General features: G+C 45.0%; 1 protein-coding gene across 2 annotated transcripts in view; it reads right to left on the minus strand.

Moving 5' to 3' along the window:
• Window positions 1-4096: 4096 nt before the first annotated feature.
• FAF2 (Fas associated factor family member 2) overlaps window positions 4097-19320 on the minus strand; it is a 76927-nt gene continuing 61703 nt past the window's right edge. For both annotated transcript variants that reach the window (XM_062188656.1, XM_062188655.1), the window contains exons 5-11: window positions 18343-18481; window positions 16656-16741; window positions 16470-16561; window positions 14789-14966; window positions 11254-11425; window positions 10679-10822; window positions 4097-4943 (exon numbers count right to left, since the gene is read on the minus strand). In XM_062188656.1, coding sequence (XP_062044640.1) covers window positions 4761-4943; window positions 10679-10822; window positions 11254-11425; window positions 14789-14966; window positions 16470-16561; window positions 16656-16741; window positions 18343-18481 — 994 coding nt within the window. In that variant the 3' untranslated portion in view covers window positions 4097-4760. The remainder of the gene's footprint in view (window positions 4944-10678; window positions 10823-11253; window positions 11426-14788; window positions 14967-16469; window positions 16562-16655; window positions 16742-18342; window positions 18482-19320) is intronic.

Raw genomic sequence — 19320 nt, forward strand, 5'->3', positions numbered from 1 at the left:
ATGGAGTTCCTGGCTCCTAGCTTTAGCCTTGCCAACCACTGGCTGTTGTAGCCATTTGGAGAACCAACCAGAGTTCGGATCTCTTTGTCCCTATTTTTCAAGTAAATAAATCTTAAAAAGAGAAAATAAAACCAGGCATATCTGGTATCAAAAATCTTTGAACGCTTCCACAATTTATTTGAAAGGTAGATTTAGAGAGGCAGAGGGAAGGAGGGCGGGAGGGCGAGAGAGAGAGTCAGTCTTCCACCTACTGGTTCACTCCCCAAATGGCTGCAGCGGCCAGAGCTGTGCCAATTGAAGCCAGGAGCTTCTTCTGGGTCTCCCATGCGAGTGCAGAGGCCCAATCTTATACTACTTTCTCAGGCCATAGCAGAGAGCTGGATCGGAGGTGGGGCAGCCGGGACTTGAAATGGCACATATGGGATGCCGGCACTGAAGTTGGTGGCTTTACCCGCTATGCTACAGCGCTGGCCCCTGGTATCAGATTCTGAATCCTGTTCCTTGGTGGCACAACTTTTACACTCAAGCTTTATAATCAGCAGTGCAATGTTTTGGTATTTTTTTAAAAAAAGATTTATTTGAAAGTCAAGAATGAAACACACACATCTTTTTTTCTTAGAAAAAAATTTATTTGAAAGGCAGTGAGGGAGAGGGAGAGCCAGAGAGGGGAAGAAAGATCTTCCATCTGCTGGTTCACTCCTCAGATGGCCAAAATGGCCAGGTCTGGGATAGGCCATAGCCAAGAGCCAGGAACTCCACCTGGGTCTCCCAGGTGGGTGGCAGGGTTCCAAGTACTTCAGCCATCCTCCACTGCCTTGCCAGGTGCATTAGCAGGGAGCTGGGAGTTGTGCCTGCACTCAGATAGTAGATGCCAGTGTCCCAAGTGTGCCGTAACCCATTGTGCCACAATGCTGGCCCCTTTGGTGGTTTCTTCTGACCTCATGCGAATAAAACTTCTTGCAGAGTTGCTACACTAGTTTACACTTCATACATACAATGAAAAAATGAAGCCCCAGATCCTTGGGTAGGCAGCAGGGCTGACCCTCATGACAGGAATCTGTAACTGACACGAACAAGCTCTTTGCACAAGGACAAATGGGGAAAAGAAAAGGCAGAGAACGGAGGCCTAAATCTCCTCTTAGAAAGAACATGCAGAAAACACTCTAGTGGGAGAACTCCACCAGTGGAGAATCTGTTAGATGAGAAATCTTCCTCCAGCCAGTCCTTTGCAGGACACAGGTCTACTCTAACAGAACCAACAACTTGCTGCAAGAAAGTATCACTTCAAAATGCGGGGTCTTCATAAGACCCGTGGAAAATGCGTATGAAAAAAATGATGCATGGACCTCAAAATTTGGGGACCAAAATAAACTTACCTTTTAATTCCATTTCCTGTGACCTCTGCTGCCTCCTACGTATAGCCCCAGTGAGTAGGGGAACAAGCACCATCTACTAGGTGCCAGGCACCCTGGTGATGATGTAATCCATAAACCTGGCCCGAGGCAATTGGTGCTACCTTTATGTAAGTTGGGGACTGAAGAGCTTGCCTGAGGTCACGAAGCCTCTGATGGCAGAACCTGAATTTTAACATTATACTGTCTAAGGTGCCATTTTCACAGGGATTCCATACCGAAAATTCTGCTTTTAACTCCTTGCTTCTCCCTCACTTCTTGGCAATGCAATGCTGGTGTCCACACCCCTACCCCCACCCCAGGTTTTCAACCTTTCCTTCCACATTCAGCAAAACATCTATCACACCTTTCCTAGACAGAAAGACCCACAACTGGTTATGAAAGTTTTGTTATAAAACATTTAATGTTAACCTACAATACAATGTAAACTTTTATGAAAAAAATTTGAAGTACACTAGATTTCTTCAGGGAGTTAGCACAAAGTATGCAGGTGCAGTACAAGTCAGGGCACTGCATCCTCTCTGGATGGATTTCCCGTCGCTGCACTCCTCACAAGTCCTAAAAATCCCAGGTGTAGGGTGGAGCTCCGTGTCCAAGCACCAGGCAGTCACACTCCCGATTTTGCCTTCTGAGGGTTCTCATTCCTTCTCAACAGGCTTTTTCTGAAACTCTTTCTTGGCCTTGGCATCATGAATGGATTTCATAAGAAATGCTTGGTTGAAGAGTCTAGGTTCCTTTGAGTTTAGTTTTTGAGAGAGAAATGTTCTCCCCTGGTTGTCTCTTTACCAAACTTCATGGTGGTTGCAAGCAAAAAGAAAGAAATAGTTGCTGCAGGAAAAGTGTGTAGAAGCAGAAGGCAAGACCAGCAGGGTCCCACCAAGGCTGTAAAGATTCAACCGACCCCAACTGGGTGTCTTCGCTTGGTCATTCCCAGGGCTGTGCAGCTGCATCTACAGCCTTACTCTTGGGAGCAGAGAAGCAGACTTGAAACAAGTGTTCTGGTTCAGTTGATACTCGCTGTTTGGAAACAACAGCTGAAATATCCCAGCAGTGACGTGAAAAGAAGAGCAAGGGCTTGCAGCTAGATCACCGGCTACTCAGTGTTTCTCCCTCGCAGGTGCCATCCAACTCCTAGAGGTCCTTGGGAGTGACACCGATTGTACTGGCATTAAGTGACGAAATGCGCAGCCCACGTTCTGCTACTCAGCAGGAAAGGAAATGGCACCTAGGCAGCAGCGCTAGGGTCAATGAGCAGCCAGGCCCATGCCTGTAGAAGCAAGGCCGAACTGTTTCAAAAGAAAAGTAGGGGTGAAGCCTCTGCTGACCCTGGAGGAGGGCGGACACAGGCTCTCTCCCGTATCTGGCCTCCTCCACTGAGCAACAGTTATCAGAAGGCAAGAGGCATAAAGTGCACATTATACAACAGGATGGGACTGAATTAAGAGGGGGAAAAATCCACAACTTTCCCAAAGACGTGTGGGCACGATACACAATATACCTAGCCTACAAAGTGCCTTGACATCCGCCTGTGTGCTGCCAGGGAAGACAGCCGTGAATTCGACAGACAGGGAGCCTGAGTTAAGTGGAGAAATTCCTCTGCGCATGGCTGTTAGTGGGAAGAAGTGGAGACCGTGGTTTACCGTGATGTTCACTCCAGATGGCAACTTCCCATTCAGCCGGCCTTGGGACAGCACAAAGCACAGTGGAAGAGCAGTAGCGGCCACAACACATTCGGAGCTTCCTAGAGATGGTATCTGGACACCTGTGCCCAGACCACTGGGGAATTCTCGGGTTTTCCAGGTAACTGAGAGATGACACAACCTTGCCCCACGGTGCTTACCCCAGAGAGAACAGTGACTACACCTCAAAGGGTGCTCCTTAGCTTACAGTTAAGCAAGAGAGAAAATCTTTGGAGACTACCATGCAGCAAGTTAGGCTTTATTTTGACCTGAGGGGCCCTGCCCTCAGAGAACGGGAGGAACCGCGGTAACTTCAGCACACTGCCGTACTGCGAGCCTGCATGTCTGGCTAGAGAACACTTTGGAATACTTGTCAGTGCACACTGGCTACTGCTAACACATGGCCTGGCCCATAAATCCACGACCATAAACTCAACCACAGAGGAGACATCAAAGATAAAAAAACAAAAACAGAAACAAAAACCATGGTTACTTCAATATAGCAGTAGAGGGAGAGGATCAAACTGCTTCCAGCAGATGGCTCCATCAGGAAGCACAATGGGCCTTCCAACAGTTCACAGAGGCGAGGAGCTGGGCTGCCTCCGAGGCCTTGGATTTTGCGCTCCTCAGAGCCCACCACCCCAGTTCTACTGAGGCAGGGCACTCTCAGCTGGTTCTGCATCGCGCTTGGCAGTTCAGGAAGGCTCTGGGCTGGGAGGAGCAGCATGCACGGGTCAGAAGAGGAATGGAGAGCTGTCCTCAGGGTCAGACCCCGACAACCACCTGGGACAGATGCCAAGGAAAATCTGCAGTGGTGTGTGTGTGTGAGAATGGGGGTACACGGCACACACTTTTCTGGACATATGCAGCCTTTGTGAGGCTACAAACCCAGACCTCCTCCTACTGCTCCAAGTAAGGATGCAGAGGTGGCAAGGACAGCAAGAGCTGGACCAACAAGAAAGACCTCTCGGAACAGGAGAGGGACAAATGGCAGAAAGAAGCGGAAACCGGCCCAGGGCACCTTTATTATGCTACTGTGGGCTAGGAAGCAGCCCGGGGCAGGAACTCGTGGGTTTAAGAATTGGCTCTCATCAAATAAAGTTAAAGAAAGGGGAAAAAAAAACCCAAACAAACAAAACCACACCTGTCAGCCTCATTCCTTTGGTCATTACAAAGCAACAGAAACAATGAAACTTCTTCATAAACTGTGGGCAGTTCCAGGAACCTCTCTCTCTGTGCTTTCTCTTCCCTCTCCTCCAGATGTCAGAGCCGCGAGTCCTCAGGAGACGCAGCAGCGAGCAGGCTGAGGGAGGCTTTTCACTTTTGTTTTCCATAAAAGCAAGAATGGTAAGAACTAGTGGGAAGTCCCCTTCCCCAAGGTTGGAGGTGCCGAGTCTCGCTCCCTGGCAGGTCCGCGGTCAGGGGCTGGAGGGAAGGGTGGGCTTGTCGGGTGGCCCGGCCACTGCTCCCCTCGCGTACACACAGGTTCTGACTCTCGCAGGCAGCACGGTTTCTCATCCTTCCGTAGGATGCAGCAGTCTTTTTAAAAAAAATATTGTATTATAATAATAATAATATGAATCTCTCTCTTTTTTTGTGTGTGTTTTCTGTTTTTTTGTTTTATCCGTTTCTTTCAGGGATAGGGGTGGGAAGGGAGAGGAAGAAAGTGTCATTCGTCTGTTAGGTCCTGAACAAAGAGAACTTCTGTGTGGCTGAGTCCGGCCTCCTGCAGCGTAGGGGGGTTGGGCCACTCCGCTGAGGGGACACAAGGCAGCACCCGCCTGGGAAAATTGGCTTCGATCTGAAACTTTTCAGGGCTTTCCTTCAAGGAGAATAAGAAGTCGTGGATTACCTGCAGAGGTCATATAGAGAAAAAGGGTGGTAAGACAGACACCGACACACAACATCCCCACCCCCACCAGCCTCCCAATCAAGTCCAGTATCTCCCATTTCTCCCCCAGGATGACTCTGAGCTAGGAAATCATAGTGGACTGGAATCCACTGAGATATTCCTGCTTGCTGGGGCAAATATGTGGGTCAGACCTCTGAAGAGAAATTACACAAGTCAAGGCTATTCCTACTCCAAGCAGGTTCATATTTCTTTTGACAACTAGTCTGATATAACGCTTTACTTAGAAATAATCACAGGGCCAGCGCTGGCATCCCTTATGAGCACTGGTTTGAGGCCCAGCCACTCCACTTCCGATCCAGCTCCCTGCTAATACGCCTGGGAAGCAGAGGATGGCCCAAGTGCTTGGGGCCCTGGACCTGTGTGGGAGACCCGGAAGAAGCTCTTGGCTCCTGGCTTTGGATCAGCCCAGCTCCAGCTCTTGTGGCCATTTGGGGAGTGAACCAGTGCATGGAAGACCTCTGTCTCTGTCTTTCCCTCTGTCTGTAACTCTGCCTCTCAAATAAGCAAATCTTTAAAAAAAAAAAAAAAAAAAAAAATCAGAGTTACAGAAAAGTTGGAAGCACGAAACAATTTTTTTCTTTGACCCAACTGAGAGTGAACTGCTGACCTGATGTCTCATCAACCCAGAATATGAGGGTATGTTTTGTAAACAATCTTATACATGACCACGATACAACCCCTCAGAATCAGGAAATTTAACTGATGTATCACCGCAGTATAATGTATGAAGTAGTCCCTTGCTATCTGTAGGGGATTTGTTTCCCTGCCCATGATACCAAACTCTGAGGATGCTCAAGTCCCTTATACAAAATGGGGTACTAACTGCATACAGCCTATGCAATCCTGTTTACTGCAAATCTTCTTTAGATTACCTAGAATCCTGATGCAGTGTGAATGCTATCTAGATGACTGCTACATCGCAGCATGTGTTCAGTACACAATTCACCCCCAGCCCCTTGCGTATTTTCTCATCTGCAGTGGTTAGATCTATGGATGGGGACTCCATGGACAGGCAGGGCTGACTCTATTACATTACTCCCATTCAAGTTTTACCAGCCGTTATTTTTAGCAGAAGGATCTAGCTTAGAATGTGTTGCATCTATTTGTCCTGTCTCTCCAGTCTTCTCCCTTAGTCTAGAACAAATCTTCAGTGTTTCCATTTTGTACAACGTGTCTTCAGGTTGTGCATGTCTGGCAGGACTGGCAGAGAAAAGTGGCGGCAGTCTACTCGCCGCCTCCCACTCCATGGAGGGAGCACAACCTCAGCTTGCTCCATTACCTATGATATTGACGGTGATCACTTCGCTGAGGTGCTGTCTGCCAGGCCTCTCCTCTTTGTAATTGCCATCCATCTATTCTGGGAGATACCCTGTTCCACACACTTTGAAATTTCTTTATTTATATCAATGAAGATTCATGATTTTGTTTTATTCAACAGATTAAGCAATTGCTTATTTTAAGGTTCAAGACGTTCCAGATGAAGTCAGCCTTGAGTAGACAGTTTCTGAGACTGGCACGTCCCCAGCACGCTCAGAAGAATCCTTGTTTTCTGGCACCAGCTGTCCTGGCCCTGGATCAGCCATTTCTCCAAGGAGCCCCGAGTTTTCTTTTCTTTTTTTTTTTTTAATTTTTGACAGGCAGAGTGGACAGGGAGAGAGAGAGACAGAGAGAAAGGTCTTCCTTTTTGCCGTTGGTTCACCCTCCAATGGCCGCCACGGTAGGCGCGCTGTGGCCGGTGCACCGCGCTGATCCAATGGCAGGAGCCAGGTGCTTCTCCTGGTCTCCCATGGGGTGCAGGGCCCAAGCACTTGGGCCATCCTCCACTGCACTCCCTGGACACAGCAGAGAGCTGGCCTGGAAGAGGGGCAACTGGGACGGAATCCGGTGCCCTGACCGGGACTAGAACCTGGTGTGCCGGCGCCGCAAGGCGGAGGATTAGCCTAGTGAGCCGCGGTGCCGGCCAAGCCCCGAGTTTTCTTAATGGACAGTGGTACTGAAAAGCCAAGCTGTAGGTGCTAAGTGTGCGCACTTCTACTGGAGAGCGGCTGCTCTCAGGCACTCTCCATGGACATGCTGTGGTGGGCACTGCCAACCTCTTTTAGATCAACTGCAAGGCCAAGGAACACCTGTTTAAGTCATCTTCCCTAACTGGCAAGAATCCATTTTCTATTTTCTTTTTATTTTACTTCTTAGCATGATAAATTTACTGGGTTTATCTCCCTCTGTCTGAAAAAGCACTTCTTTCATTTAGCTTAAACTTATGTCTTCAGAGATTTTTTTTAAAAGATTTATTATTTACTTGAGAGGTAGAGTTACAGATAGAGACTGAGAAAGGTCTTCCTTCTGCTGGTTGACTCCCCAAATGGCTGCAACAGCTGGAGCTCAGTCCATCTGAAGCCAGGAGCTTCCTCTGGGTCTCTCCATGTGAGTGCAGGGGCCCAAGCACTTGGGTCAACCTCTGTTGCTCTCCCAGGCACATTAGCAGGGAGCTGGATCAGAAGTGGAGCAGCTGGGACCCGAACCGGCGGTCATATGGAATGCTGGTTTGGCAGGTGGTGCATTTACCTGTTGTGCCACGGTGCCAGCCCCCAGATTTTTTTTCCTAAATATTTATGTGCAAGTCAGATTTATATATAGAGAGGGGAAGACAGAGACAGAGACAGAGAGAGAGAGAGAGAGAGAGAGGGAGAGGGGAGGGAGAGGGAGAGGGAGAGGGAGAGGGAGGTATCTTACATCCTCTGGTTCACTCCCCTAGATGGCTGCAATGGCCAGGCTGGGCCAGTCCAAAGCCAGGAGCCAGAAGCTTTTTCTGGGTCTCCCCTGTGGTTGGCAGAAGCCCCAATACTTAGGCCATCATCTGCTGCTTTTCCCAGGCCACTGGCAGGGAGCTGGATCAGAAACAGAGTACCCAGGAGACAAATCAGTGAGATATGGGACGCTGGTATTGCAGGCAGCAGCTTTAGTTGCTCCAACACAGCCCCGGCTCTGGTTCTCAGATTTTAGCCTATCAGTTGTCATTTTCAGTTCCCTCCTGAGTCCGTTAGACTTGTAACAAGTATTCTTGATATGAACTCAACAGAAGTTTTACATAAAGGTGAAATAATACTTTTGCTTTCCTTTTCAATCACTGCTTGAGAATATGTAACACTGGCACAAAACTAGCATTTTTTTGTTTATCAATGATAAAGGGCTGACATCACCAGAAAACAGATTACATTACCACCAGAGACCCTTTTTGGTTTGTAGTGGACAAAAAAATTAGCTCTGGACTGGGTATAGTTTGGATTTCTCTTGTATACACTGATTTAAAAGCAGGTCAGCCGTCACTTTTCTGCCCTCTCCAGGAAGCTGGTGATCTTCCTGAGTATCTGACCACTAAGAGCTGAGCACTGTATGCAAAGTGGCTCCTCCTTAAGGTTATCTAGGAAGGGCCAAGTTCACAGCAAGGTGACAAGTGTTCGCAGTACTCAGAACCACCAGCTAGGTATTCAGTCATGTGTCATCATCTCTGTGAAAGCTACATCCCAGGCCAGCACCACCACTGCAAGCTTTGTACTTCTTTCCCATTGCTAAACTCCATTTACAGTAATTTCTCTCTCAGGTGGTCATGGTGTTCTTTTTCTAAAATAGTTTCTAAAGGCCTTCAAGGATTAAATAGCGAATGAATGGTTATTCTCCTTTGGTCACAAAGACAGAATTCTTTTCCATAACTCAAGTAGATTTTTCCTCCAAAATTCTGGAGTAAATTTTGGTTAGGTCTTTCAGATAAAATTTTTTGTTTAAGAGTTTTGGGATAGATATTCCCTGAAACTCCACAGAGCTGAAGTGTACAACAGTGAAACTGTTGTGAATGTGTACCCCCAAGGACATATGTAAGCAAAACCCAGGAAATACAGGGGAAGCCAGGGGAAGGGAATCAACGTTTAGTAACCATTTACTCTGTGACGCACACTCATGCTACCCCAAAATAGAGATGTAAGATTCCCCCCAAAATAAATAAATCTATAAAAGAGATAGACACAAAAGCAGCAGCTTTCTTCTCATGAGGAGGCCTCATAACTTCTCTTCTGTATTAGTTCTCGGAGTCTTCCTCCCTGTTGGCCAGTAAGCCTTATGAAGTCCAGAATCACAATGAAGCCATCTCTAAAATCCCTGGTGACGAGCACAGTAGGTGATGTATCTGCAGTTTAAGGTCATTATGGGGGGCACACGGCAGTGTTGCGGTGTAGCAGGTAAGGCTGCTGCCTGTGACACCAGCATCCTAGGTGACAGCTCAAGCACCTGGATGTCTGCCACCCACGTGGGAGATCTGAACTGTGTTCCTGGCTCCCAGTTTGTTCCAGTCCAACCCCAACCCCAGCTGTCCCAGGCCTTTGTGAAGTGAGCCAGTGGATAGGAAAGCACCTGTTCTCTCTCTCTCTCTCTGTCTGTCTCCCTCTATCTCTGAAATGAATAACACTTTTTAAAAAATTATTTTGTTTCAAATAGTTTTGAAATCCATGCATATGAGGGGTACTCAAAAAACTCATGGAAAATGTGCATCATTTAAAAAAAAAAAAAAAAAAAAAACACTGTGTGGGGGCTGGTGCTGTAGGGTAGCAGATTAAGCTTCTACCTGCAGCATCGGCATCACATTCCAGCACCGGTTCAAGTCCCGGTTGCTTCACTTCCCATCCAGCTCCCTGCTAGTGTGCTTGAGAAAGCAGCGGAAGGTGGCCCAAATGCTTGGGCCTCTGTACTCATGTGGGAGGCCCAGATGAAGCTCCTGACTCCTGGCTTTGGCCTGGCCCAGCCAGCTGTTGTGGCCATCTGGGAAGCGAACCAACCAGCAGATGGAAGAACTAACTCTTGAAATATTCTATATATATAATATCAATATATATATCAATCTCTCATATATATATATATATGAGATCTTTCATATATATATATATATATATATATATATATATATATATATATATAAAAGAGAGATTAAGTTCATAAAAAGTGCTTAACCTTGGACCTGGCTCATAGTAAGCACTCAAATACTAACTATTGCTTTTAGTGTTTACATCGGAATTAGCCATCTGTATGTAGGTGCACATGCAGCTTGGATTCATTCTTTCCTGCTGTCTACCCACTTGGCCTGTAAGAAGCGAAGCCCCACTTTCTGAGGCTGTCTTGTGTGTCGCTTCTCCATATAACTGTGCTCGCCACTTCCACAGGGAGGTCACTGCTGCTTACACCGAGAGTGACTACATATTTACATATTACAACCAGCAGATTATTGTCACTTCCTTGATCACTCAAAACAATCTAGAGAGCTGCACAGGCGGAATAAGGGCAGCATGTGTGGGGTGAGGCAAGAAAAAAGATAAAAGAAAAAAAGAAGTGAGGATGCAGTGCAGCCCACAGAAGCTGGGCGATACGGGCATTAGTTCTCATTTCACTGGAGAACACTGGACAAGTCACAAAACCTTTCTTTTTCCATTTTGTTCATTCATTCATTCATTTGAGATGCAGAGAAAGAGACAGAACTTCTTTCAGCTGGTTCAATCCTTCCCCCTTCTCCTGTTCATCAAAGCAGCACATCACCTACAATCCTCTCAAGAAGCCACAAAAGCTTCCCAAATCTACCGCTCAGATACACACACACACACACACACACTTCACATAGCTTAGGTGGTCCTTACCGTTAGAGACTGTGAAAAGTGGAATCGTCTCTCTACTCGAGAATCATTGGGTAATTTGAAAATGATCTTGACACTTTCAGGGTCATCTGGAGAAGGCTCAGGAGGAAGGCACTCCAACTTCCTTTCCTTTTCCTCTTGTAAATTCTGTAGGCACAGAGAGAGAAAGAGGAAACAAGAAATATAATGATCACCTGGGTTCATAGTGCAGTCAAAGGAAAAATGACCGATTACCACAGGAAAGACCACTTGGCAAGTCAGGAAAGAGCTAATTCAGAGTACTGTGGCATCACGTTATTATTTGTTGACTATATATTTACATATTTAACTGTTTGAGGAAAAAGAATGGCTCAAAGACACTGGCTTTAAGCAAGTGGTCTTGCACAATGAAACAAGATCATGAACAAAACGCCATGCCAGCCACCACTGGTACTAGGAATGAATACGTGAATGTCAAGGAAAATGTAATGACCCACGACCCCACCCTCTTCTAGCTTCTTACTTCCACAGCTAGGAAAAGACTAAGATGGCCAAGTCTTGGCAGTCTGGGTATGACAGGAAGCAAAGACACAGGGTACCTGCCGCCGTCTCTCCTCTGCCAGCTTTTGCTGCTGCACCTCTTCTTCCTTTTGTCGCTTCCTCTCTCGTTCCTCCCTTTTCTTTCTTTCTTTCTCTTGGTCAGCCCTGAGAGAGGCCAAGTAGGCCTCATCCTGCTGTTGTCTTAGCACCTGGGTCTGGTTTCTTTCTTCCCTGTGGACAGATCAAAGCATGAAAGGAAAACAGCACTCTCAAAAAGCTCTATGTTCCCTCACACTGAAGCTGAGGGTTAGCTGGTGAGTAGAAGATTGACACCATATGATGTTCCAAACGCAGAGCTTGGCAGAATCTGAATGAGTCACCTCTTGTCTGTTTAATTTGTCAAAAAAGAGAAAGGGGGGAGGGACAACAACTCTTCCTTTCCCCTTTTACCTTTTATATGAATACAGTATTATTGTTACCATATGATCAATAATATCCTATTTTACAGGTAAATAGCCTTCTGCTTTTTGTATATGTTACTTTCATAAAATCCAAACCCTACACACCCAGAAGATTTGTAAAATGTAAAAAAAGATGTTTCATTAATCAAAGATAAAATACCATTAATATTTGTGTACTTCCTATTTTTTTCTTCTATAAAGTTTTTTCTTACCAAGAATAATGTTTAGCTGATCCAAGTAGTTGAGTAACCATTCTTGTTTTACATTTTCTTTAAAAATTAAAGGGGTGCAGCTGGCGCCATAGCGCAGTAGGTTAATCCTCTGCCTTCAGTGCCAGCATCCCATATGGGTGCCGGTTCATGTCCCACCTGCTCCTCTTTCGATTTTGCTCTCTGCTATGGCCTTGGAAAACAGTAATAGATGGCCCAAGTCCTTGGGCCCTTGCATCCGTGTGAGAGACCTGGAGGAAGCTCCTGTCTCCTGGCTTCGGATTGGTGCAGCTCCGGCCGTTGCGGCCAACTGGGGAGTGAACCAACGGATGGAAGACCTCTCTCTCTCTCTCTCCGCCTCTCTCCTTCTCTATGTAACTCTTTCAAAATAAATAAATCTTAAAAAAATTAAATTAATGGGGTTCAGTTAATATTCATTCTAGTGGTTAAGACACCTGGGTACATGGGTGTCTTCGCCTTCTGCCCACTTCCTGGAGGTGTGCCCAAGTCTGATACCTGGTTCTGGCTCCTCACTCTAGCTTCCTGTTAATGTAAAACCAGGAGGCAGTAGGCTCAGTGCGGCTGCTATCATGCTAGTGGGAGACCCGGATTGTATTCCCAGCTTTGTGTTAGCCCAGTCCTGGCATTGTAGGCATCTGGAGAGTGAACCAGTGGCTAGCAGCGTACTTTCTCTCTCAAATAAATTATCAAACAGAACAGAACAAAACAAACTTTATTTATTTATGTGTTTATTTGAAAGGCAGACAACAGAGAGAGAGAGAGAGAAAGAGAGAGAGAAAGATGTTCCATCTGCTGGTTTACTCCCCAAATGGTCACAACAGCCAGAGCTGGAATAGGCTGAAGCTAGATGGACTAGATCATCAGGTCTCCCACGTGGGTGGCAAGGGCCCAGACACCTGCCTTCCCAGATGCATTAGCAGGAAGATGGACTGAAAGTGAAGTAGCTAGGATTGAAACCAGCATTCAGATATGGGATTCCTGCACCACAAGCAGCAGTTTAACCAGTCACACTACAACACCAGCCCCTCAATGAAAATATATTTTAAAATTACTTTAAAAATTGAGATTAAAACTTATATGCACTGAAATGTATAGATCTTAAATCTACACTTCAATTAATACTTAGAAATGTTCTATAGTAACACTCCAGAAAGTGTCCTCTCCTATACAGTTTCACATGGTTAAAATCATATAGTATTTATAGCATTTTTAAGTCACTTTGTAAAACATGTAACAGGTATTTTACAATGCTACTAAAAGGTCCATCTAAAAAGTTAGGTGTGAGTTTCTTGATGGTGTTTTAGCATTATAAGTCAAAAAACTTAAACTCATACTGTCTGACCCAAAAACTGTACTTCTAGGAATTTAAATTTTATCCTGAGGGAATCATCATGAATTGTTAAGAAATTCTATCTATGCATGCTATTTATATTAGTAAAAAAACTGAAAACTATCTAGAATTCCAACAAGAGTGGCCTGGTTACATTGTGGTGTATTTAGCTAATGGAGTGCTATGTAATGATTTAAAATGTGGCAAAATAGTATTTTAGTGATGAGGGAAAATGCTGTGTTATACTATTGTATGAAAACAGTTTATAAGATAGTATTGTCCTAACTTTATAACATTAAAAAAAAAGTGTATTTGTGATATTGTGATATATATGTGTGTTTTGCCCATGGTTCCTGGCTCACAGCTTCTACTTCTGAGGCAAACCACAAAAACTACAATTTTTCTTTCCAGGTGAGTCACAGAAACTCTCATCTTCCCTTGCCTTTCCACCTGGGAGCTGCTCATAGTTCTCTACCCATGACAGGAGATCATAAGATCCCCATCGGCAGAGATTCTGCCCTCAACCTGGGAGGAAGGAGTGCTGCACAGACAGGCCAAGAAGAATCTGGACAGACAGGCCTTGCTGGGTTTCACCACTCAAATCCCTTTTGTCCAATTACATTTCTAAACGGCCATCTATGCTTCTATCCTGTTTATGCAATGACATCTCCACAAACACCCTATAAAGAAAGACTGGGTCTGGAGAGCTTTCAGAGAGCCAAACACATGGAGGGTCCTGATGGGTGGTGCATCTGCAGAGGGCATGGAAGCTCCTCCCCTCTTCCCACACACCTTCTCCATGCAACTCTTCCTCCCTCTCCTTTCTCATATTGTTTCTAATACACCAGTACACCTAACTGCTTCCTTGAGTTCTGTCAGCTGCTCTTGCAAATTAACTGAACCCAAGGAAAGGGAGTATGGGAAACCTGAGCTACAGTCAGTCGGTCAGAAGCACAGGTTAAACAACTCAGGGCTTGCAATGGCATCTACAATGAGTGGTGACGTGGTCTTGAGGACTGAGCCCTCTGCTGGTGGGATCTGACACTATATCCAAGAAACAGCAGAACTGATTGTGTGTGTGTGTGTGTGTGTGTGTGTGAGTGAGAGAGAGAGAACCTCCCTGCCCAAGATCTGGTATCAGAAGTGATCTGTGTTGTGAGGGTCTAAGAGACCTTAACACCATCAAAGTATGTATATGAGTATGTATATAAAGATATGTGTATATGTCTATCAAGTTAAAAGAAGATATCAGAGTATTAAAAGTAGTACTAGGATCATGAGTGGTTTTTAATATTTTCTTTGTGCTTTACAGAGTTTTACAAGTTTTCTATAATTTAATGTACATAACCTAATGGGGGAAGGAATTAAAACCATGTGATTCACATCTGTGATGGTCACAGATGATCTGATACAGAGTGATTGAGGTCAAAGTTTGTAAACATTCTGACACTAAAGTAAACATTCTGACATGAAATGGGCAAGGATTTTAAAGTTGCTTAAGACAAGGAAAAAGGCAGGATTTTTAGAGCCCCAGATTAGTCCTCCAAACTTGTAATTGGCCTCTTCCTTCTACCTTTCTAGGCGTTCTGACACCAGGTAAGTCTGGTTCGCATCCATAATAAATGTCAGTTGGTTAATCAGGTCATCTGGTTGAATGAGGCCTTCTAGGCGTCCCACCACAGTCATCCTTCGGTCCTTCAGCATAATCATGGCCAGGAATGGATAGGTGTTCTCTCGTAAAGCCTGTGAGACTGACAGAAAGACCCAAGAGATCAAGGGCAGGTCTTAGGGATGAAATCTTAGATCAACCTTAATCTTAGACTTAATCTTGATCAATCTTAGACTTTCCACAATGAGTAAGAGAGAACTGCTTCAATTCTGCTTTAGAAAGAAGGGAAGTGCTACTTATATTCTGCTTTTTTTGGTCCTAGTTTCTTTATCCTTGCTTCTTGTTAAATACCTGTATCCCTAAATCCAGAATCTTGATTAGAATAACACAAGCTTTCCTAGTGAGAGGTGTGGCTGTTGTGATGGTGCTGGAGAAGGCTGCAGGGTTCAAAGATGGAGTCTGCCTGATGGCAGGAAAAGGATCTAGGAAGAACCTGGCTGCAAGTTTCAGGCTGATGCTACTGGTGATGATCCCCCCACCATCTTCTCTGTCTTCTCTTCCTCTTGCCTAACTCCTTCCTTACCCCTTCCTGAAACTCGTGTATCTTTTTCTAACCCTTAAAACAGTTAGTTTTGCATCAAAAGATTAAAAAAGTTGGTCTCCAAATATTCCAAAATTTAGATAATGGAGTTTTATCTGTTTTCCTTATGATGTGAAAGTTTTTTAATAAACTTTTATGAAAAATATCTTTAATCTCCTCTAGTCACTACCTGCACCCTGACAAAGCCATATTACAAGGATAAAACACATGCTGCAGGAGCTAGTCAGGTATTTATTTATTTTTTAAATTAGGAGTACAGACTCAGATTCCAGGAGGCAGGGAAAACATCTGTTCCATCTTTGGTTCTCAAGATCTGCTGCAGTGTCTGGCATGCTTCTGTACATCCAAAGGAAGCTTGACAGAAGTAGCTGCAAATGACTGGTGCTTATCTTTAGTGGATGCCTTCATATCCTCCACCAACTTCTAAAAATACTTATCTTCAGTTAAGAGCTGTTGTCAACAAAGAACTGAACTTTCTGAATCAGTATGAGCACTCAAGGTACTCAAAACACTACCTCACTGTGTAAGCAGCACTAGTAAAATTGCTAAGGGAGTGGGCAGTGAAGCACAGTGGGCTAAGCTGCAATGAAGCATCTACATTCCACATTCAAATGCAGATTCTTGGTGATTCAGCTTCTTGGTAACCTTGGTTACCATCCTAGGAGGTGGTGAATGACAGCTCTAGTATTTGGGCCATTGTCACTCATGTGAGATATACCCAGGTTGAGTTCTGGGCTCCTGGCTTCAGCCTGGATGTTTGCAGGCATTTGAGGAGTGAACCAGCAGATGGAATATCTCTCTCTGTCTCTGTCACTCTGCTTTTCAAGTCGATGGAAATAAAGAAATAAATACTTTAAAATTGCTAATAAAGAGAATATACTCTTTAGTAAAAAGCCCATTAAGATTAAAGGCAACAACAACAACCAAACTCATTAAAGGTCAGCTGCTGGCCAGGACTGAGTGTATTTTAAAATAAAACAGCTCTGACACGGTTAACTCTAAATAGAAAAACAATTTCAATGAGGCAAAAGAAACACAACTTACCCCTGTATCCCTCAGGTTTGTTTGTAGAGCATGCCCAGAAGAGCATCCTCGTATTTATGAGGGAAATAACTTCAGGGGCACAGAGTGTGTTGCTGTGGCAAGAGAGGAAAAGAATATGAGAACAACTTCTGACTGCAAACTGTCAGTGGAGGAGGTGAAAAGAGAGAAAAAGATCAGCTCACTCACCGACAGAACTCATCAGAGTCCTGGTGATCATCTCCATGAAGATAAACCAAAAGAAAGCGAAGCTCCCGCTTGGCATCATTAAGCGCCTGTGAGAAACAGAAGGGCACTGCTTACAATGAAGATCATGCCTGGGGCATTCAGTTAGCCTAAGGGTCCTAATGGATACAGCCACATATTTAGGAACAAAAGGAGAAGTAAGGAAAAAAGGCAAGCAAGAAACTAGAAATTTCCTGGGCTCCTACTTTCACACCCTTGACATTTCTCTCCCTATACAAAGGCTATGCTAACAAGCTTTAATGAAGAGGTTTTAGTGATGTTAGGATTTAAATTGTACCAGGCACATCAGAGTAGACAGGATGACAAATACAGGTTCCCAGCAATAGAGGTTTCCACAGTCTCAATGAATGTAACAAGAGCATCTGAGCATGTGAAAACAAGGTGAGAATTTTATACTTCACAGCTGTAATATCTTTATAAGTAAACATAACTGCGAAGACGAGCCTTGCTTCAGGCTGAATATTAGCGTGGACGAGGGACTGTGGGACTCACAGGCATCCTAAAGAGCACAGGATTTACAAGATTTTCAAAGACAAGGCCGGTGTCCTAAGACACCTGCGTATACTTTCACACGTGCATCCTCCTGAGCACACTGCACTTGTAGATTCCCTGAGTGGCCAACGCTGGCCCACCCTCAGGGCTGCACATGTACAGAGGGCACATTCCAGGTGCTCGTCTTACTCCACTTGTTTAGAACTCTCATGTGGAGCAGTGCCTGGCACATGGGAGGTGCGTCATGTTTATGGAGTGCGGTGGCAGCAGCCAATGAGGAAACTGTTAGCGGAAAGCAGATGTGGGAAAAAATTCAAGCAGGAAGAAAGAGTAAGCATTTTTCCTCACTCTCCAGAGTTGTAAGTCCTGGAGGCTGCAAAATCAATCACCCTATTGCCTATACTCAGTGTTATTAGTTCTCTACTCTCATCTGGCAAATAAGAGATATGCCTAACATGCACGGGACTTCAATTCCCCGCCTCGGAAAAGTGGCAGCTAAAGGTCTGTATGGCTTGCGTTGAATGACATGTGCCACCTTGAATCTACAGTCTATGGCCTTAGCCAATTCTATGGGGGATTAAAGATTTAACCTTCCTCTTTAAAGGGGCTTACAGTCTAATAAAAGAGGCAAGACACTAACATAAATAACTGTAATATAAGAATGTGAAATTGCTATAAATTAAGAAAAAGCCATGAAGAACAAAAGGAATGATTAATATTTTAGATTGCAAGGTAGGGCAGGATAGTGTACAACAATCAGGAATGGTCCTAAGAGGGGAGTGACATGAGCTTGTTGAAGGATGGGTAAGACTCCCATTAGCCAAAAGGTGAGGAAGACATTCCAGCAGCGGGCACAGCAACAGCCACGGCACAGAGGGAGGACAGTACGGGACATGGTCAGGGAACCCAGGGTCCAGGGAAACAAGTCACACAGAAATGACCTCAAAAGAAGGTTGGGATTAGGTAGATCAAGGAGGGCCCAGCTGGAAGGTTTGGTCTTTTCTTTTTTTATACAAACAGTAAAGAGCTGGTTAAGGTTTCTGAGTAGAAGAATGACATGATCAGTGCTGGGCTATGCTCTCCTTTGAGGACAGAATCATACTGGAAAGTTGGCATCTGTATTTTTTGTGGCACTGACCTGGCTGTACGTTCCCTGGTAGAAGACAGGGTGTGCCCTCCCATATTTCTCTTCAAAAGAGTGCATAAATGAAACAATGTCCCCAACGGGGTCAGTGACCCGGCTGCGAGGGTCAGGCCGTATAAAACGAAGAGCAAACCTGGGGAGGAAGGAATAAATATTACATGAATCCAGCTTACTGAGGTGCATTTGGAGTGGGCCAGTCTGTACCGATTCCTATGACAGAACCAGAGGCATGGCAACGAGGGAGGGAAATGGTCTGTGAGTGGACCACCAAGCTGAGGGCAGAGTAAGGCTCAAAAGCCACAAAACAGCCAGTGTTGTTCCACTGCCTATTCAAGAAGAAGGCAAAGTACTAGGAATACACATTCCAGCACTGGTCTAAACAAATCCAGAGTGCTTTTTGCAGGGGAAAAAAAAATTCGGGCTAGAAGGGTTGGGAAAGAAAGACACGGTATCCAAAAAGATCATGGGTCAGGGTACACATCCAGACTTGTCTACAACGAACTAGTACCACAGCCACTTGTCATGTGGGGTTCCTCTAAATTTAATTGAATAAAATAAAAACCTTTAGTTCCTTAGCCATACTCGCCACACTTCAAGTCCACAACAGTCATGTGTGGTCTGCAGCCTCCATCAAGAGCAGTGCAGACAGAGAATGATTCCATCATCGCAGAAGTTCTACCCAACACGGCTGCTCCGTGACATAGATCTCCTTTTGCTTGTCCTACTAACCTCTCCCTCTCCCTTCTGGGATTTTAAACTTTTAGCGAACAGTCCCACACTACTCAATTTACAGATCAGGACTTCAAATCTGACCAGCCTTAGAATCATGGTTTATGATCTTCAAAGCACAAGTCCATTTTGCTTGATGACTTATGGTTGATGGCATCCATGAAGGAAGTTATAAAACTGAGCCACAACACACTGGCAGATCTGGAGTACTGGTAGCTATTATCAAGTTAGGGATCTGTGGCA

This window comes from Lepus europaeus, chromosome 4 (assembly GCF_033115175.1).
Source record: "Lepus europaeus isolate LE1 chromosome 4, mLepTim1.pri, whole genome shotgun sequence".
NCBI classification, from domain to species: Eukaryota; Metazoa; Chordata; class Mammalia; order Lagomorpha; family Leporidae; genus Lepus; species Lepus europaeus.